General features: G+C 40.2%; 1 protein-coding gene across 1 annotated transcript in view; it reads left to right on the top strand.

The window, feature by feature from the left end:
• Window positions 1-608: 608 nt before the first annotated feature.
• The window catches only part of kcnip4 (Kv channel interacting protein 4), a 102,323-nt gene continuing 83,255 nt past the window's right edge, over window positions 609-19,676 (top strand). Inside the window, exon 1 of the mRNA XM_002936712.5 lies at window positions 609-954. Coding sequence (XP_002936758.1) covers window positions 843-954 — 112 coding nt within the window. The 5' untranslated portion in view covers window positions 609-842. The remainder of the gene's footprint in view (window positions 955-19,676) is intronic.

Raw genomic sequence — 19,676 nt, 5'->3', positions numbered from 1 at the left:
TACTTTTACGCTTTTGGCTATTGTTTAATTCTTTTACAAAGTGCCACACAGGCAAAGACTTCCATCCCATTCTGTTCCTCTGTATCCTCGCTGCTTTTCCTACTATAGCTTCATCCAGATCCTCAGGGATCGCCCTCATTCCCAGGTCATAAGAGCTCAATTAGTCACAGAACCGCTCCGGCTTCTTATCAATAAATTCAACTAGAAGTGATATCATAGATGATATCATTGTCAGAAGTGAGGCCCCACATCTATTAACCCATCAAGAAAGGAATTTGTGTTGATCCTTTACATTGCAAACCCCATCACCATGAACTGAATAAGAGCTTAAAGAAAGAATGCATTACTCCACTTGGCTGAACACTCTTAATCAATTGAGATTTAACTTCTTTAGTGCTTTGGGGCTGCACAGTTGTGCCCTGTAATGTGGGCATGTGATAGGGAAGACTAAAGCATTATAAAAGTGCAATGGCACAATAAGGGTGATTAGACTTTATTAGTGTTCATTTATAAGGGTTGCTATAAGTTGCCAGAGGCTTATGTGGTATCAGTATAGCCCAAGTGCAATCAGCTCCTATTGATGATGTCAAAGTAGAAGGGCTGCTGGCTCAGGCAGAGAATGTGAGACCCACTCAGTGCTAACACAACCCAACGCCGGGAAGCATGAACTGTGTAGCTCTTACAGGGATTGTGCTTCAGTCGCAGTGGTCCTTTCCACTGTCAAGGGGAGACTGCCTTTTCTGCTTTTTCATGACTGCAGCCTTCTGATATGCTCCCTTTCCCTGGCAAGCCCATCTAATCACCTGGAAAGTTCAAACAGGAATGATTTGCCAGCATCAAGCATGATAACCGTGGAGTGGGAGTCGGAGGGACTGCAGACGGTGGGGATTGTAATGATTATCTGTGCCTCTCTCAAGCTGCTGCATCTCTTGGGCTTAATCGACTTCTCCGAAGGTAAAGTTCTTCCTCCTGCGCTCGCTGCTTTTAATTGCCCCTCAGTTAGATTTCCCACCCCTAATTGATTATAAAATATATTTCTGTTCATTGAACAGAAGTCAGAGATTATTTAGTGGGTGCTGTAATTGTGCTACTTTTTATGGAGACGTTTATAGGGTCTTTGTGGAATAAATTGTACGTCTGTCTGTAGTGAATTTGTATTTGGATACATTCCAGAGGGATTTATTCTCTATATAGCAGTGATATTAATAATAGCAGCTTTCTAGGTGTCAGGGTAACTGACAGCTAATTGCAATTAGTTAACGAAGTTGAAATACTTCAGGTTATTAACAGTATTATGTAAAAACAAAAAGATTTTATTTGGAATGGAATGTGCATTAAGTGAGTTTTCCCTGTGGAAGATCCTGGAACAGAGATTAAAAAACCACTAATACCAACAATGTTTTTTCTTAATGTTTTTTTACTGTATAAGATATATATTACCCTCCACTGTGTGTTTGCTAGCACTGCTACAGTAAATAAGCCTCTGAGTAGCCATGGGGGGCAGAGTTCAAGCTGAAATAGGGCGACAGGGCACACGTTTCCATAGCAGGGAGCAGCTCAGCTGGGAAGAATACAGTATAGTTCTTGCTTTGTGAGATAAACAAATGCGATGTGTGGATTTCTACATGATAATGGTCATATGCTGCCAAGAAGTAGTTTATATGTAAGTGCTGAACAGACAGATACAAACTGCAAGAATATCTATCTTTTTTTACTTTTTTAGAAGTTACTTGTCCTTTAAATATTTACTTTCTGTTAAAGGTCTCTGTCCCAGAAGCCTGTGGAGCTTTTATACCTGTTAACTATTTCATGTCTGTGGTTGTGCCTTGCCACTAATCAGGAGCTCTCTGGTGAAGGGAAGGTAGCAACTTAATGGCATGCAAAGGGTTAGCCCAAAGCAGCAGCAGCATGATGGCACAGGGGTTACAGTACTGCCCCACAGCACTGTCCTGGGTTCAGTTCCAGCCAGGGAACTCTCCATCTGGCTTGCCTTTGCTTGTGCAGGGTTCTGTTTGTGCTATAATGTTATTACCAATTTAGAATTCACGTGACTGCCTGTGCCTTTTTCTTGTTGCTCTTCTTGAAGTTCTTCTCTTTTTAATTAATAGAGGTAAATGTTATGGTTGAACCATCTTTTTATCAGTGAGACGTGGATAGAAAGTAATTTCCCAAGGTGCCAGGCTGACACTGATTCATGGCATGAATGGATGGTTTAGCAGAGCAAACTTTGGAGCAGGAATTCCCGACTACAGTATCATGAGCTTAACTACAGATTTACCCAGGGCTTTTGGACCTTTTTTCTTCTTATTCTTAAAAAAGCCTTGTACAGGTATCGGATCCCTTATCCAGAAAGTTCCGAATTACGGAAAGGCCATCTCCCATAGACTATATTATAAGCAAATAATTCCAATTTTCAAAAATGATTTCCTTTTTCTCTGTAATAATAAAACAGTACCTGTACTTGATCCCAACTAAGATATAATTACCCCTTATTGGGGGCAGAACAGCCCTATTGGGTTTATTTCATGGTTAAATGATTCCCTTTTCTCTGTAATAATAAAACAGTACCTGTACTTGATCCCAACTAAGGTATAATTACCCCTTATTGGGGGCAAAACAGTCCTATTGGGTTTATTTAATGGTTAAATGATTCCCTTTTCTCTGTAATAATAAAACAGTACCTGTACTTGATCCCAACTAAGATATAATTACCCCTTATTGGGGGCAGAACAGCCCTATTGGGTTTATTTAATGGTTAAATGATTCCCTTTTCTCTGTAATAATAAAACAGTACCTGTACTTGATCCCAACTAAGATATAATTACCCCTTATTGGGGGCAGAACAGCCCTATTGGGTTTATTTAATGGTTAAATGATTCCCTTTTCTCTGTAATAATAAAACAGTACCTGTACTTGATCCCAACTAAGATATAATTATCCCTTATTGGGGGCAGAACAGCCCTATTGGGTTTATTTCATGGTTAAATGATTCCCTTTTCTCTGTAATAATAAAACAGTACCTGTACTTGATCCCAACTAAGATATAATTACCCCTTATTGGGGGCAAAACAGTCCTATTGGGTTTATTTAATGGTTAAATGATTCCCTTTTCTCTGTAATAATAAAACAGTACCTGTACTTGATCCCAACTAAGATATAATTACCCCTTATTGGGGGCAGAACAGCCCTATTGGGTTTATTTAATGGTTAAATGATGCCCTTTTCTCTGTAATAATAAAACAGTACCTGTACTTGATCCCAACTAAGATATAATTACCCCTTATTGGGGGCAGAACAGCCCTATTGGGTTTATTTAATGGTTAAATGATGCCCTTTTCTCTGTAATAATAAAACAGTACCTGTACTTGATCCCAACTAAGATATAATTACCCCTTATTGTATGCAAAACAATCCTATTGGGTTTAAATGATGTTTAAATGATTTTTTTAGTGGACTTAAGGTATGTTGATCCAAATTACAGAAATACTGGATAACAGGTCCTATACCTGTACTCAAAGAACTCCAATTTAGGGCCCAGGGTTCAGGTGCAGTTAACTCTTATTCACTGTTTTGAGGCATAACTTTAAAGTAACAATATCTGTAACTGTGGAATCAGGGTTATTGAGTAGTGATGAGGCATGGATTTGCAGCAAATTTCTGCACGTTATTTTCTGCGTTCCGCAAATCTCTCGCGGTTTTGCGAATCTTTTCAAACTTTTGTGAGTTTTTTGGCAAAGCGAAATGGGACAGATTCGCTCATTACTAATATTGAGCTCTATAGAGAGATACTCCTTCCACTTCTGTGCTGCAAGTTGCCTTCATTATACAGAGGAGGGAAAACTTCTAGTAAGGTTGGGACTAATTATTCCATTTTCAGAGTGTAAGTTCAGAGAGTAAGTATAAAAACGAAAAAGAATTTAGCAGTCATTTAGCGTTGGTACAGATATAAGTGCTATAGTGCAAAAAATTGCACATCTTAGAGTCCAAACCTTCTATAAGTAAGCATTAAAGGAGAAGGAAAGTCATTTTGGCATTTCACTGCCAATATATTTACCACATTAGTGCCACCTAGAACACTATATTTATTCATACCTGAGCAAATAGCCCTAGAAGCTTTCTCTGTTTGCTTAAGATTGCAGCTGCCATTTTAGCTTGGTCTTCATAGCTTCCTGCTGCAGCTCTAGCTGTTATAGATCAGATTACACATTCCTAAGGGAGGGGGGAGGGAGTTCTTAGCATTATTGAGGGAGGAGGGAGCAGGAGAGGGAAAGGAGGAGAGAGCTGTGCAGACTCCGAGCCTCAGGAATGAAGGATTTTTCTGAGAGAGAGGAAGTCTCTGACATCAAAGACCATGTTTACAAAAAAGGAGACAAGAAATCCTGTGTTTCTTTTGATAGAGGACTCTGTGCAGCTTTTCTGTGAGTGCTTATGGCTGTATTTACATAGACCTTTCTAATAAAGTTTACTTAGTTAATACCTTTTCTTCTCCTTTAAGTACAGAGCAATCTTGTGCCTTGAGTTCCCCTAGTGCCCCAGCTTGTACGCTCTATATAACACTGTACCTCCTGTATGAATTATACAAACTTGGTCAAGGCTTTTGTGATAAGCCAGACATAGCTCTTACCTGTACAGATTTATCTTTGCCACATTGAGAAGGATGCGCCTTGGCTATTTCTTTCCCCTTGCACATGTCCATTGTTATTCCCAAGCCTGTGCTTCATTTACCATCTATACAGAATAAAGTTTCTAACTAACTGCACCACTAATTATATAGTCTCTTGGTTTTATCAAAGTGCAACTAAATGCTAGGGGCCCCATTCCTGGTAAGTTATCACCCCCAGTAGCCAAAATCACTCTCTCCTCCTACTGTTTTCTAAACCTAAGGGCATGCACCCCCAGGGCTCATGGTACTGGAGTACATATGTATTAAGAGGGATGTGTTGGTGACACCCAGCTGCGTACAAACCCCCACATAATCTGGATTTAAAGGAATACTGTCATGGGAAAACATGTTTTTCTTATCAAAATGCATCAGTTAATAGCGCTTCTCTTGCATTGTAATCTGTTTTTTAAAAGCGCAAACAGATTTTTTACATTTACTTTTGAAATTGTATATGGGGCTAGCAATATTCTTCATTTCCCAGGGTGCCACAGCCATGTGACCTGTGCTGTGATAAACTTCAGTCACACTTTACTGCTGTGCTGCAAGTTGGAATGATATCCCCCCCCCCTCCCAGCAGCCAATCAGCAGAACAATGGGAAGGGAGCAAGATAGCAGCTCCCAGTAGGTATCAGAATAGCACTCAATAGTAAGAAATCCAAGTCCGGCTTGGGACTCCTCCAGTTACATGGGAGTAGAAGAAACAATAGGTTACCTGAAAGCAGTTCTAATGTGTAGCGCTGGCTCCTTCTGAAAGCTCAGACTCAGGCACAATGCACTGAGATGGCGCCTACACACCAATATAACAAGTAAAACATATATATTTGTTAGTTCAAGAATAAAGTAAAGTGAATTATTTGCCATGCAAACAGTGTAATTTAGACATAAAAATTATACTATTAAAATCATGAAAGAATCTACACTTCATCTTTATGTAATGACATGAATTTGTATTACAACGTAAACTGTAAGCAGAGTATTTATCAGTAAATGATCAGCATTGTCTGGTTTTGTAGCCATGACAAGTAGCTGCTACTAGTGCCTCTGTGTGTCTTCACCCAAAGAGACAGTCATGACCAGACAAACTCAAAATAATCAGGTCTGATTGGGGGCTGCCTATGTATTCTACATTGCATATAAACTAGAGAAACTGACTCATCTCTTTCTTATTCCTTTAAACTGACAATCAAATAATAATCCTTCTCCTAGGCAGATAAAAAAATAAGACAATCTACTTATGTATTTCATGGGAGAACTTTAAGATTATTGATGGCAGGAGATATGGGGATACGAGATTCCTATCAGTATTGAATGTCAGGGAAAAGCTGCAGAAGCAAATATAATCTTATAATGGAATAAAACTGGGTAGAATTCCAGGAAGTATACTATTAAATTTAAACTATACAAAGTTTAGCATTACTGATGCAGGTGCTGCTAAATGGCTCGGGGTCATATTCGTGGGGGGCATATGTAGGGCAACAGTTTTAGGGGAGCAGCCCAGAGGTGCCTATATGTAAAAAAAAAATTCTAGAATAATATCCTACTCCCACCTGTAGGACATTTGTGACTAAATTTGATGTTGGAGCTGAAGAGGAGGGGGTACCCCCTTTATTTCACAATTAACACGTGTGCAGGACAGTCTGTTTATGTGCCAATGGCTAAACAGAAAGGCAGAGGACTGAAGTCTGGTGTTTGGAGCAGCATCAGATATAATTACAGGCATTGGACTCCTTATCCGGAAACCCATTACCCAGAAAGTTCTGAATTACGGAAAGGCAATCTCCCATAGACTCCATTTTAATCAAATAATTCTATTTTTTTTAAAATGCTTTTTCTCTGTAATAATAAAACAGTACCTGTACTTGATCCCAACTAAGATATAATTACCCCTTATTGGGGGCAGAACAGCCCTATTGGGTTTATTTAATGGTTAAATGATTCCCTTTTCTCTGTAATAATAAAACAGTACCTGTACTTGATCCCAACTAAGATATAATTACCCCTTATTGGGGGCAGAACAGCCCTATTGGGTTTATTTAATGGTTAAATGATTCCCTTTTCTCTGTAATAATAAAACAGTACCTGTACTTGATCCCAACTAAGATATAATTACCCCTTATTGGGGGCAGAACAGCCCTATTGGGTTTATTTAATGGTTAAATGATTCCCTTTTCTCTGTAATAATAAAACAGTACCTGTACTTGATCCCAACTAAGATATAATTACCCCTTATTGGGGGCAGAACAGCCCTATTGGGTTTATTTAATGGTTAAATGATTCCCTTTTCTCTGTAATAATAAAACAGTACCTGTACTTGATCCCAACTAAGATATAATTACCCCTTATTGGGGGCAGAACAGCCCTATTGGGTTTATTTAATGGTTAAATGATTCCCTTTTCTCTGTAATAATAAAACAGTACCTGTACTTGATCCCAACTAAGATATAATTACCCCTTATTGGGGGCAGAACAGCCCTATTGGGTTTATTTAATGGTTAAATGATTCCCTTTTCTCTGTAATAATAAAACAGTACCTGTACTTGATCCCAACTAAGATATAATTACCCCTTATTGGGGGCAGAACAGCCCTATTGGGTTTATTTAATGGTTAAATGATTCCCTTTTCTCTGTAATAATAAAACAGTACCTGTACTTGATCCCAACTAAGATATAATTACCCCTTATTGGGGGCAGAACAGCCCTATTGGGTTTATTTAATGGTTAAATGATTCCCTTTTCTCTGTAATAATAAAACAGTACCTGTACTTGATCCCAACTAAGATATAATTACCCCTTATTGGGGGCAGAACAGCCCTATTGGGTTTATTTAATGGTTAAATGATTCCCTTTTCTCTGTAATAATAAAACAGTACCTGTACTTGATCCCAACTAAGATATAATTACCCCTTATTGGGGGCAGAACAGCCCTATTGGGTTTATTTAATGGTTAAATGATTCCCTTTTCTCTGTAATAATAAAACAGTACCTGTACTTGATCCCAACTAAGATATAATTAATCCTTATTGGCGCCAAAACAATCCTATTGGGTTTAATTACTTTTTTTAATAATTTTTTTGGCAGACTTAAGGTAGGAGATCCAAATTACGGAAAGACCTTCTATCCAGAAAACCCCAGGTCCCGAGCATTCTGGACAATAGGTCCCATCCCTGTACAGCAATGATCAGGCTGGAATAATGGACAAAAACTAGATCCTGGGGAGAAAAAAACTAGCAATTTCTGTTAATATTAATATTTAGTGCTTTGCACATAGAACTTTGATAGTTGAGTCATTTTTTTGTCAGGGACAGCTATCAAGGGTCAGTTGGTTGCACCAAATCAATGTTAGCCTGAGGTAGCACAGAAATAAAAGGTCATCTCAAAATCTGCATGAAAAATAAAAATATAGAAAAATGAAAAATAAATAAAATAGAACCATTTCTTCTTTAGCATCATCTAGAGCTTCTGGGTATGAAAGCAATTTCAAACTTTAATAAAAAATTGCCGCTCCCTTTTTATAGTGTTTCTTGGCTGTCACTATTGTGAGCTGATAGGGCTGCTGATTATTTCATATACAGATACACCACTTATTGCTACTTTGCTTTTTATATCTAGAAACTTTGGTGTTACAAAGCAGGATTTTTTAAATACAAAGTAAAAGCCACCTCTCTATCACATTTCCCCTCTTTCATCATCCATTATACTTTACAGCATACCATAAAGTAACTCTTCTCTGTTTCTATTCATATTCATAAAGATCCCAGTGCTCTGCAGGAAGCATCACATATAAAGAACTGCTGCTTTAAATACATATCTCACCATTATGGAAAGCAGAGGGGCCCCCAGCTGGGATCAGAAATGACTCGCTTTTATCATCCTGATGCGTCATTACATGAAACTCACAAATCATCGGAGTCTTTGCCAGCGATCTCAATTAAATTATTAAACGTTGGCACCAGGAAGATAAAGCTTCCACAGGGCACTATTGTTTGAAAGTGTCACCACTGCACGTGAATCTTTTCCTGCTTTAATAGGATTCATATCTGGTTATGCCAGCCCCTGCAAACCCACACAGCCAAAAACCCACACAACTCACTCTCCATCACAAGTATATGTCATATATATCCCTTTTGGGATCAACAGGGGGTCTATTGCTGCTTGTGCCTTAGCAGTTTCACAAAGCATATTTATATGCTGAGGTTATGAAAGTCCCCTTTAAAGCAGATGCTGCTCATGACTGCAGAAAGGCAAAAATGCCTGTAGCCCCCTAGAGAAATAAGGAGAAATAAAAACAGTCATTGTCAAACCCTGCCTGTGCAGTTTCTCTGTAGAGTTCTCCTATGGTGCATCATTATACAGTGTTTGCAGCGGATGCCATGGAAGTATCTTACCCTAGGAATACTGACCAAAAATTAGAACTTCATTGAACCTGCATGATACACACTAGATTATCAAATATAGGTTGATCCAGGGTGTCTCTTGTATAAAATACACACACAATACTAACTATAAGGGGTGCTAACCCTGGATCAAGCCAACCACGATCATACAATTGGATTAATAAAAGGCAATATTTATTTGTCACCATGACAGCACTTAAGAGAAAGCAACACCATTAAAGTAGTAGAGTATAAAGTATAAATTACTCCTTCTGCTTCTTACTGCCAATAGATTTGCCACATTAGTGCCACCTAGAACACTATATTTATTCAGCAGAAAGCTTTACTATACCTGAATAAAGAGCTCCCTCTATTTGTTTAAGATTGGTCTTCGTAGCTTCTTCCTACAGCTGTAGCCATTGGAAGCTCAGATCATACATCTCTAAGGGAGGGGGGAGTGAGCTGTTATGAATTTTTATGGAAGGGGGGAGCAGAGGAGAGAACTGAGCAGATTTTGGCACCAGGAATGGAGGATTTTTCTCTCAGATACTGAAGAACATGTTTACACAAAAGGAGAGAGGAAATCCTGTGTTGGCATGCAAGGTAAAATCCACTCAGTTGGCAGGCTTGCCAAATGAGCAGATCTTTTGGCAACTAATATGGTGGCCCAAATCAGGCTGATCTTATCTCGTTTGCCCAAGGCAAACTACAAAGACCTGTTGGGAGAGCACCACATCAACATACCAATGTTATCCAGCCTGTCTGTTCAATATTGGGACAATTTTTCATCCCCCAATAAGCTGCTGATTCTGGGGCTGATTCGACAGCTTTTATTGGCCTGTGTGTTGCTAGTTAAAAATATTTATATCTTTCCATTCAGAAAAAAGTAAAAGCTTGCATTGTTGCAGGAATGGTCATATCAGTTTAAACAGAGGATATTCAAATGTTACCATGAAAACCTGTGTTTAGCTGGCAGAAAGAAAATCCTTGCAGCCTTTTAGGGTGACCAGAGAATTACTGGGATTCTTTTATGCAGCAAGTTATTGGATTTCTGACTTCCTCCTATGACATTATAAACCCAGGAGCCTGAGAAGTCGACGCCTTGACATTCTCAGAAATATGCATTAAATATATTTCTTGTCTCATCTTTCATTTGTGTTGTTAGTGAGCACATCCCTTATGTAGGAAGCTTGCTTGTGTGTTCCTTCAATAAAGAAAAATGATAGGCTATGTACCATATGCTTATTCTTTTCAGGGGCATTTATCTCTTTCCTCCTTCTAGTCCAAGGCATGTGTGCCCTTGTTAAAGGCCAAAAAGATCATTCTATGTCAGTTGGAATAATCAATTTTGTTATTTATTTATTTATGTATGCATCATATACTGGAGAAAAAAAAGTGGCATTCTTCCCAATTTAGTAGAGTGGGGTTCACCAGCTCCATTTTATGTCATATACCCATTCGGTGACATCATGTGACTGACCATTAGCAAATGAACAGGACAGCCAGATGGAGCCCAATCAAGAGTTGGGGACACAAAGAGCTAGAACTGGAGTTGGGTGAGGTGAGGCTTTTGTAAGTTGTGTCTAAGAATATATGCATCATATACACGCGATATGAGTTATAACTGTGACATTTTTAATTCATCAGGGTGATGATATAGAGCAGGGATCCCCAACCTGTTTTACCCACGAGCCTCAAATGTAAAAAGAGTTGGGGAGCAACACAAGCATGAAAAATGTTCACGAGGGGACCAAATAAGGCCTGTGATTTGCCATTTGGTAGCTCCTATGTAGACTGGCAGCCTAAATGAGCCTCTGTTTGGCAGTACAACTGGTTTTTATGCAACCAAACTTGCCTCCAATCCAGGAATCCAAAAATAACTCCCTGGTTTGGGGGCACTGAGAGCAACATCCAAGGGGTTGGGGAGCAACATGCTGCTCACGAACCACTGGTTGGGGATCACTGATATAGTATATAGTATAAGTGATAAGTAGAGATGTAGCGAACTGTTCGCCGGTGAACAAATTCGCGCGAACATCGGGTGTTCGCGAACGCGTATGTTCGCAGTTTGGGTTCGCGCCGCGTTTTCCGCCGCGTTTTTATCGTTGCAAAAGTATTGTACAATATGCCGCACAAGTCACACATGGCGTTTTTCCGCAAATCCCGTTTTCATGGTGTTTAGCGCGACATAGCAAAAAAGCCACATATTTTCGCTAGAATAGCTTGCGTTTTTTGCGCAACTCTGTGCCAACAAAGTATTTTTCACAGAAGTTTTTGCCCTTGATCCCCCTCCTGCATGCCACTGTCCAGGTCATGGCACCCTTTAAACAACTTTAAAATCAGTTTTCTGGCCAGAAATGGCTTTTCTAGTTTTTAATGTTCGCCTTCCCATTGAAGTCTATGGGGTTCGCAAAGTTCGCGAATATTCGCGGGTTTTGGCGTAAGTTCGCGAACATGTTCGCGAACTTTTTTTTTTAGGTTCGCTACATCCCTAAGTGATAAGTCCAACTCAATGGAACTTGCTAAGTGATATTAGAGATGGTTATCCACTCATTCTGAAGAAGCTGCTTGGATGAATGGAGAGATGCTTTTAGTTTACTCATCCAGTTCAGTTGCTTCAGTCATGAAGGGGACTTTTATCTAGACCCCAGATGAAAGTATGAAAGCCATGTCTTTTATCTAGACCCCAGACAGATGTGTGAAAGCCCTTAGGGGCACAAAAGCATACTCTTTTTTTTTGGTGTACTCTTTACAAATACACCACTTTCACTGGGTTCTGGCTCTACCCTGCACCTCTGGCCAGATAAAAATTTAGGCTCAAGGCAGGGCAACTTTGCTGCCTGTGCCCCTTCAGCATTACAGTGTCTGAATGACAGTAAGGTAGGGGACGTGCAGGGAGCGCAAAGGGGCACATCCAAGTGCCTCCCCAAACCCAGCCCTCATGAATACAGCTCTGCCAAATGCCCCATTGGGGGATCTTTGCACTCTACCCTGCATGTATTAAATGACTCCTATAATGTGTGGGCCCAGAGCATAAAGTGCAACTCGGAATTTAAAAGCCATCAAAGGCAGGTGTGAATAACAGGGTTCCCCAAAGATCTGTGTGCATAATATAGTCCATATTCTATATTGTGTTCTAATAAAACACTTCAGAACTTCCCACAAAAGCTTTAGTGATATAGGACTTTGCAAATTCTACACTAAAAGATGTAGAGAGCTTAAGGCACTATTGCAGCGAGCCAATGACAAATAAATAGACTCTTAGCACCAAACTTTAAACCAATGTAACAAACTTAGTATTTGCCATCCCAGCCTGTGATAAATGTCTTCTTCTGCCGGCTCTGTATGCACGAGTTGTTTGTACAGTCGGCTTTGGAGTGAGGCTCAGCCTCCCAGGAACAATAACTTTTCAATGGAGATTTACTGATACCAGGCTGTTGCTGACATGCGGAGCTCAATAGTTATCTCACTTTTTCTATTTGCGCCAAAAAAGGATTGATAACTGCAAACTCAGCCATGGATTTATTTTATTTATATATGTATTCATTTATCCAGCTTGAGTCCTCAGAAATCCTTAAAGGATCAGTATAACTTATTTTTACTGCCTGCTTTAACTTGCTCCTGTATGGTGGGCAAATAGGGGGGTGAATGGGATGGGAGGGGAATGAACGGAGATAATTACACCTATTTATTTCACTTAGCTCCATCCCTGTGCATAGGAAATAACACTTGGGATAGTAGAATGGGATGGCAATGCCCCACTGTATCCCACCCTTTCCCCAATTTGTAGCAAATGCTGATCATTATGGTTTAACATAATTGACAGTCCATTGCTCCAGTTTACATAAATGATGGAACATCTGCATTTCCTTTGCCTTGGGAGGGGTTGCCATACCTCATCCATTCATCAGTAACGCAGGATACTGAGCTGTTCCGATATTCTTAGAAAGAAGCTGATATCTGAGAAGAGTGATACAATCCCAGAACATTCAATCCTCAGTCATTTTTGCAGAGCATTAACAATTTACTATACAATATGTTCTGGCAAGGAAATGAATAGCCTAAATTCTATAACATTTCGGAACAGGTATTCAGAGAATGAAATATTCAGGACTTGGGGGTTTTTCCCTTTACTTTTGCACCATAAAGTAAAGTTACTAAAAACATATTAAGGGCATCTATTGCTAAAAAACATTGTTTACGCGATTTCTGTACTCATAATAGAAGAAACAATAGTACAGGTATAGGACCCATTATCCAGAATGCTTAGGACCAAGGGTATTCCGGATAACGGGTCTTTCCATTATTTGGATCTCAATACCATAAGTCTACTAAAAAATCAATAAACCATTAATTAAACCCAATAGGATTGTTTTGCCACCAATAAGGATTAATTATATCTTAGTTGGGATCAAGTACAGGTACTGTTTTATTATTACAGAGAAAAAGGGAATCATTTAACCATTAAATAAACCCAATAGGGCTGTTCTGCCCCCAATAAGGGGTAATTATATCTTAGTTGGGATCAAGTACAGGTACTGTTTTATTATTACAGAGAAAAGGGAATCATTTAACCATTAAATAAACCCAATAGGGCTGTTCTGCCCCCAATAAGGGGTAATTATATCTTAGTTAGCATCAATTACAAGGTACTGGTTTATTATTACAGATAAAAAGGAAATCAGTTTAAAAATTCTGAATTATTTGATTAAAATGGAGTCTATGGGAGACAGGCTTTCCGTAATTCGGAGCTTTCTGGATAATGGGTTTCCGGATAAGGGATCCCATACCTGTATTTCAAAATTACAACCCCCCCCCCAATAATTTCTGTGGAGGTCTGGGTGCCTATTCCTGGTGCAGGTGGTTATACTGGGGTACACACTAGGTTCCCCAGGATCGGGGTCACAAGAATACATGTATTGAGGGCTCTGGAACATTAATTTAATGCATGTAGGTGGGGAAACACATTTTTTTGCAAAAGGTGTCTTTAAATACTGTAATTCAGAGCTTTCTGGAAGCCAAATAGATCCCATACCTCTATTAGCCCTGAGGGTAGGAAAGACCCCTATTATAAAAGGCTTATTACCCCACAGGCAGCTATAGAGAGGCCTATAATATGGGCATGGCTAGAGTCCCAGATCTGGCAGAAGTGGCAGGGAGTGGGGCAGGCAGAATGCTGATACTGCTCATCATGGCAGTGGGAAGAATCACAAAGGGATATTGTCTGACCAGACAGATGTACATTAATAGAGTGAAACCTATTCCCTAGGGCCAATACATGCACCCATGGCTGAACAATAAGTTTAAAGGTGGCCATGTTGACTGACAGTATTGGTTTCATGTCAGCTTGACTCCTTGGAACAGTTTAAGACTTTGAATAATTTGTCCTTTTTCAGTACCAACTCCTGTTGATCCTATTTTATTGCCATTCCAATTGTATATATTAAATATGTATCAGTTTTCATGGGACAGATACATCTAAATCTCAACTAATAGCGCTTTATACCTTATTACATCCGACAGGCAGCCCTACCTGTCCCTTCGGAGTATTTGGTTTTGACAGGCAATAGGAAAGCCTGTCCGAGAGAGCTGAGCAGAGCTGGCAAGCAGGGCACGTGAGAAAGAAATGCCACTCTGGAGAAAAGAAACAAGATTATATGCAAGCAGAAGTGTAGGATATGGCTTCAGTGCATTCAGTATGTAAATAGAATTCTAAGCAGCTTTTCCGTATACATTTATTACACATTTCCAAAGGCTGTAAGGTTATTCTCTGTTGATTCTGATGACTGAAATAATGTAGCAACCAAAGCATACGGGGCATTGTAGGAACTGGAGTCAGTCACAGAAGGCTTCTGCTACTTTGTTTCAGTAGTCACAGCCAGCAGTACTGTGGCTGATGCTGTTTTTAATGGCAATTACATTTACAAATGAGAATCAACAAAACTGTGTTTAATGTATAGTGGGCTCTTTCATTGGGCAATGGTTTATGCTTCACCTTTGCCTATTTTCAGGGGTCATCAAAGCGACTTGTGTATTTAGTAGTTTTTCTTTCTATCTGCACAAGCAAATAGTGTTTGTATAAAGTACTTGGAGAAAACTTTGTTCCCAGGGCTCCAGGTGTTAATAACAATACATTCTATTCTTTTGTTGGGCGCTTGATCTTCATAAGAATTCCACACACTTCATAGGTCATTATTATTTCTAGGCCACCTAACTGTTGCTACCTCCTGTTTTAGGAATAAAAGATGTTTGCCTAAGGAAAGCATAATGACCAGCTTAATCCTCTTTCTGCTAAGCCGGGGGCTTATTAATCAAACTAATTGGAGTTAACTGGGAGTTTGGGAGATAGTTCTTCATCTACTTACATCAAAGCATGATAAATTAACCCCCCTTGAGATTCTATTATGGGTTCGTGCTTTTTAGCTGAGCACAGTTGAATCTATTGCTTGTGGTTCTGGCAAAGCGACAGCATTAAAATGACCCTCCCTGTTCTATTGTCTTTTCTTTTTTTAACAGTAAATTCCAAAAAAAACACCAGAGTGTGAAGACTGGTTTTGTTTAGCGCTTTGTGGGGTTCAATAAAAAACACTGAAACACAGGACCCTATAAGGACCTCCTGCTCCTTCGCTTTTTAGTATAGACCTTAGTTCACCTTTTACTTTAATTATGATGTAAACTATGCTATTCTAAGACAATATGCAATTGGTCTTCATTTTTTATTATCATTTTTTTTACCTTTCTCTTCAGCAGCTCTCCAGATTGGAATTTCAGCAGCTATCCAGTTGCTAGGGTCTTGTTTACCTTAGCAACCAGGCAGTGGTTTGAATAAGAGACAATAATATGAATAGGAAGGGGCCTGAATAGAAAGATAAGAAATCAAAAGTTACAATAATAATAACATTGTATGCTCACAGAGCGATCATTTTTTTTAGCTGCTGGGGTCAGAGACCCCCCTTTTGAAAACTGAAAGGATGTAGAAAAGGAAGTCAAATAATTCAAAGCTATAAAAAATAAATAATGAGGACCAACTGCAAAGTTGCTAGGAATGTGACATTCTATAACATAATGGTGAATCCCTTCTTTAAGAACCAGTGCTGACTGCAGCCTGAATCAGATTAATCAGCCATGCAGCAAAGGGGTTTTATATGTGAGAAGAGAGATGCCCTGGCACTGGTAAGAAGGCCAAAGAGAGACATCTGCACAGTGTTGTTTTCCCATGCTACAGTGAATCTCCTGCACATGTAATAGAAAAGCACATAAATCTACATTGCAAGTTTCCAGCATATCCACTGTATAACTGGACAGAGTAATGTAGTTTATTGCTATATCTAATTTCAGGTTGAGAAAGGGCACCCTAGGTCCTGTATTTTTCTGTTGCTGTGCAAGGTTCATTTACAGGTGGGATACTGAACTCAGATGGGTCATTTATCAAGAGCTATAGAGCACAAAGAGTCACAGAATTGTGCCATACTGTTCATTTACAGAACACTTGCAGCAGGGGGTTAGAATCAGTGGCATTAACTTGGGGTTGGGGCCCCCAAAACTCTTTTTCTCTAGGCCCCCACCCCTTCCCGAGCAAAATCTCTGTCAACCAGAAGTGAGCCCCAATTTCACATTCATCACAGGTCACTTGGGGCCACTCTACAAATGAAGCAGACATGAGCCCCCCACACTCATGGGGTCGGCGACCTCTGTAGTCAATTAAAGTGCAGCCTGTGCTTTGGTATTATTGCTGGTGCAGTGCTGCAGGCTTAATACAGATAAAGAAAGACCAGGGTCCCACTGTGTACTGCACTATATTTGAATGGTGTGCAAATAAAGGGGGCAGATTGGGGGCACCTATGCGTTACCTTTAGAACACACCTTCTGAATACAATGCTGACAAATGTAGGCAGCACTGTATTCATCATAGAGACGCCTATGGCTGGAAAGCAAGAGGCAGTGTATGAAAAACACAGCCGTTTGCGCTTCATTCTAGACTGCCCTTCCATGAAGGGGAATACAGTATTTTCAGTATTTTTTCTAAGGATACAGCTTGCTGCACTTAAGGGGATGGGAGCCCCAATTTGTATAATTAAAGCTAATTCTAAGCAACTGTCCAGGCTTATAAAGGATTATAAAGTAAGGCTGATGCCAGACGTGGCGTTTTTACACTGCGTATTTTCTCTGCCTAAAAACGCCGCACAACCCACACAGCCCCTGACTATGGCGTTTTTCAGGCTAGTACTGGTGACGTAGCAAATCCCATTTCCCATGGAGCTAATAGTGCGAAATAGTAAAAAACACAGCGTATTTCCGCAAGGTCTGGCAGCTGCCTTCGTGTATACATAGGAATAGGTTTCTGTGCAAATAACGGCGTATTTCGGCAAACACATGAAAAGTCCGTGGTAATGCGTTTTCTAGCGTATTTACGCATAGAGTGTTTTCCATCGAGACTGTTTAAGTTATTTCTATGGATGATGATATAGTGCGTTTTTCAGCCGCCGAGAGAATTAGAAAATATGCAGCGTATAAATGCCACGTGTGGCATCAGCCTAAATGTAATGTTTTCTCTTTGCTCTTCCCTGCACTGTGGTTCTAAGTACATGAACATCTGAAAGAATGTAGCAGTAGCCATCTCCTCTCCAGCCAATACTGCAGCTCCCACAATGCCCTGAATGTTCTGTTGGTAAAGAATGAGAATCAAAGGAGTATGCAAAGCATGATGGGAATTGTAGCCTATTCTGAGCATTGTTTTAGTGATCCTGGAAGTGAAGACCAGCAAAACGAATAGCGATTTCCATAGCAAAGTGCAGCTGCATGTCTAAATCATTGCAAATGTGTCATTATTGTACGTTGGAAATTTGTCCAGAATTAAATTGATTTTTTTTTTGTTGAAAATGTGATATTTGGTTTTGCTGCCCCTTTAAGATGAACATTGGCTTTTACACTGCTGCAGTACAAATTAGCCCCGTGCCCTGGGCTGCTAATAGAAGAGCATGGGAGACGTATTGCATTCATATAAAGTGATATTGGTTCTGTGTATTTGGACTTACTGTAATTATTCTGTATATTTGTATCTATCACATACACTGTAAAATGAGAATATCGATTTAAACAGGCCAGAATCCCTTTAAATGTCATTCTTCTGGGAAAGTGGGGGAATTCATTTCACCTGCATTTATTCATTCTGCCCCGGGGTCAAAAGATGTAGAAACTGCAAAGTCTGAGCAGTTGGCTCATTGAAACAGGTGGATAAGCACAAACATACACGTCTGTTCCCTATTAATTCTTCTACCTGATCTGCAGCTCTGCCTTCTATTCATGTCTCATCCCCACCCAACTGACATTATTGTTCATCACCCCCGACCCCCTATCCTTCCCCAGGCCTCTCTCTATCTGTTTCTTACAGACAGTACCAGGAAACATGTTCTTGTTCTATTCCTATAGGGCAGTGCTGTCCAACTGGCGGCCCGCGGGCCGCATGCGGCCCGCAACCCCCCTCTGTGTGGCCCCCCACCTGTCTGGCTGCTTTGATGCCTTACTCTTGTGTAAGCTTTAAATGGTATCAGTACTGTGATTAACTGGCCCCCCTGCATGGTTCTCACCTCAAATTCAGGCTGTAATCAGGCTGTATTGTTTAAATATGTAATCCCCTGTGTTGTTCACACCTTTTAATCTCTGAATTGTTCACCCCCTGCAGTGTTCACACCTCAGGTTCAGGCTGTAATCACCCCCATTATTCCCCTGTTCACACCTCAGGAGCAGTAGAAACCCACAAATAATCCCTGCACACTACAAAAAGAACATATACTGAGGTGCTACTGCAATTAAAAAGTTTTTTAATATATAGTTATTGTGCAGACTGTAGGAGCAGTGCCAGCATTGTGTCACTGTAGGCTGCCTGTGTGTGCCATACACACAGGCATCATAGGGCAAGCAGAGTATGGCACACACAGGCAGGGTAGGGAAGGCAGAGTATGGCACACACAGGCAGAGTATGGCACACACAGGCAGAGTATGGCACACACAGGCCAAGTATGGCACAAACCAGCCAAGAATGGCAAACACAGTGAAAGTATGGCACATGCAGGCTGGGTAGGGAACGCAGAGTATGGCACACAGGCAGGGTAGGGCAGGCAGAGTATGGCAGGTTTTTGCTGTACTACAACCATTAATATGGGTATGGTCATGTGATAACATGGGTGTGGTTTCAAGTGGGTGCGGTTTCAAAAAGGGGAGTGGTCAAAACTGGCTTCCATTATCGGCCCTCCACCACGTAGGTCGGAAAAATTCCGGCCCTCGGTACAACAGAAGTTGGACAGCACTGCTATAGGGAAAGAGGTAGCAGTTAGCCCATGGCTGGACTGCACAGACTCCTGACTCATGGATAGTTCTATAGTTTGTTCTATTGTTCCTCTCAACATGAGCCTCGGGCTTCCTTGGCCTCTACATGCTTTCATTTAACAATGCACCGAGGGGCTTGTTTAATAAAAGTCATACTTAGGAATCTTGTCTTTGAATTTAACCAAGCAAATTAACCCTTCCCTGACTGTCGGGAAAAAGCTACATGACAGTCAGGGAAATGAAAAGGCATACTGTATAACTGGGTATCTAATATCTGAGCATACATTTTAGCATTTACGTGTTTGTTTTTTTTA

This window comes from Xenopus tropicalis, chromosome 1 (genome assembly GCF_000004195.4).
Source record: "Xenopus tropicalis strain Nigerian chromosome 1, UCB_Xtro_10.0, whole genome shotgun sequence".
NCBI classification, from domain to species: domain Eukaryota; kingdom Metazoa; phylum Chordata; class Amphibia; order Anura; family Pipidae; genus Xenopus; species Xenopus tropicalis.
The sequence above is the reverse complement of the archived record's forward strand: the minus strand, read 5'-3'. Positions and strand labels throughout refer to the sequence as shown.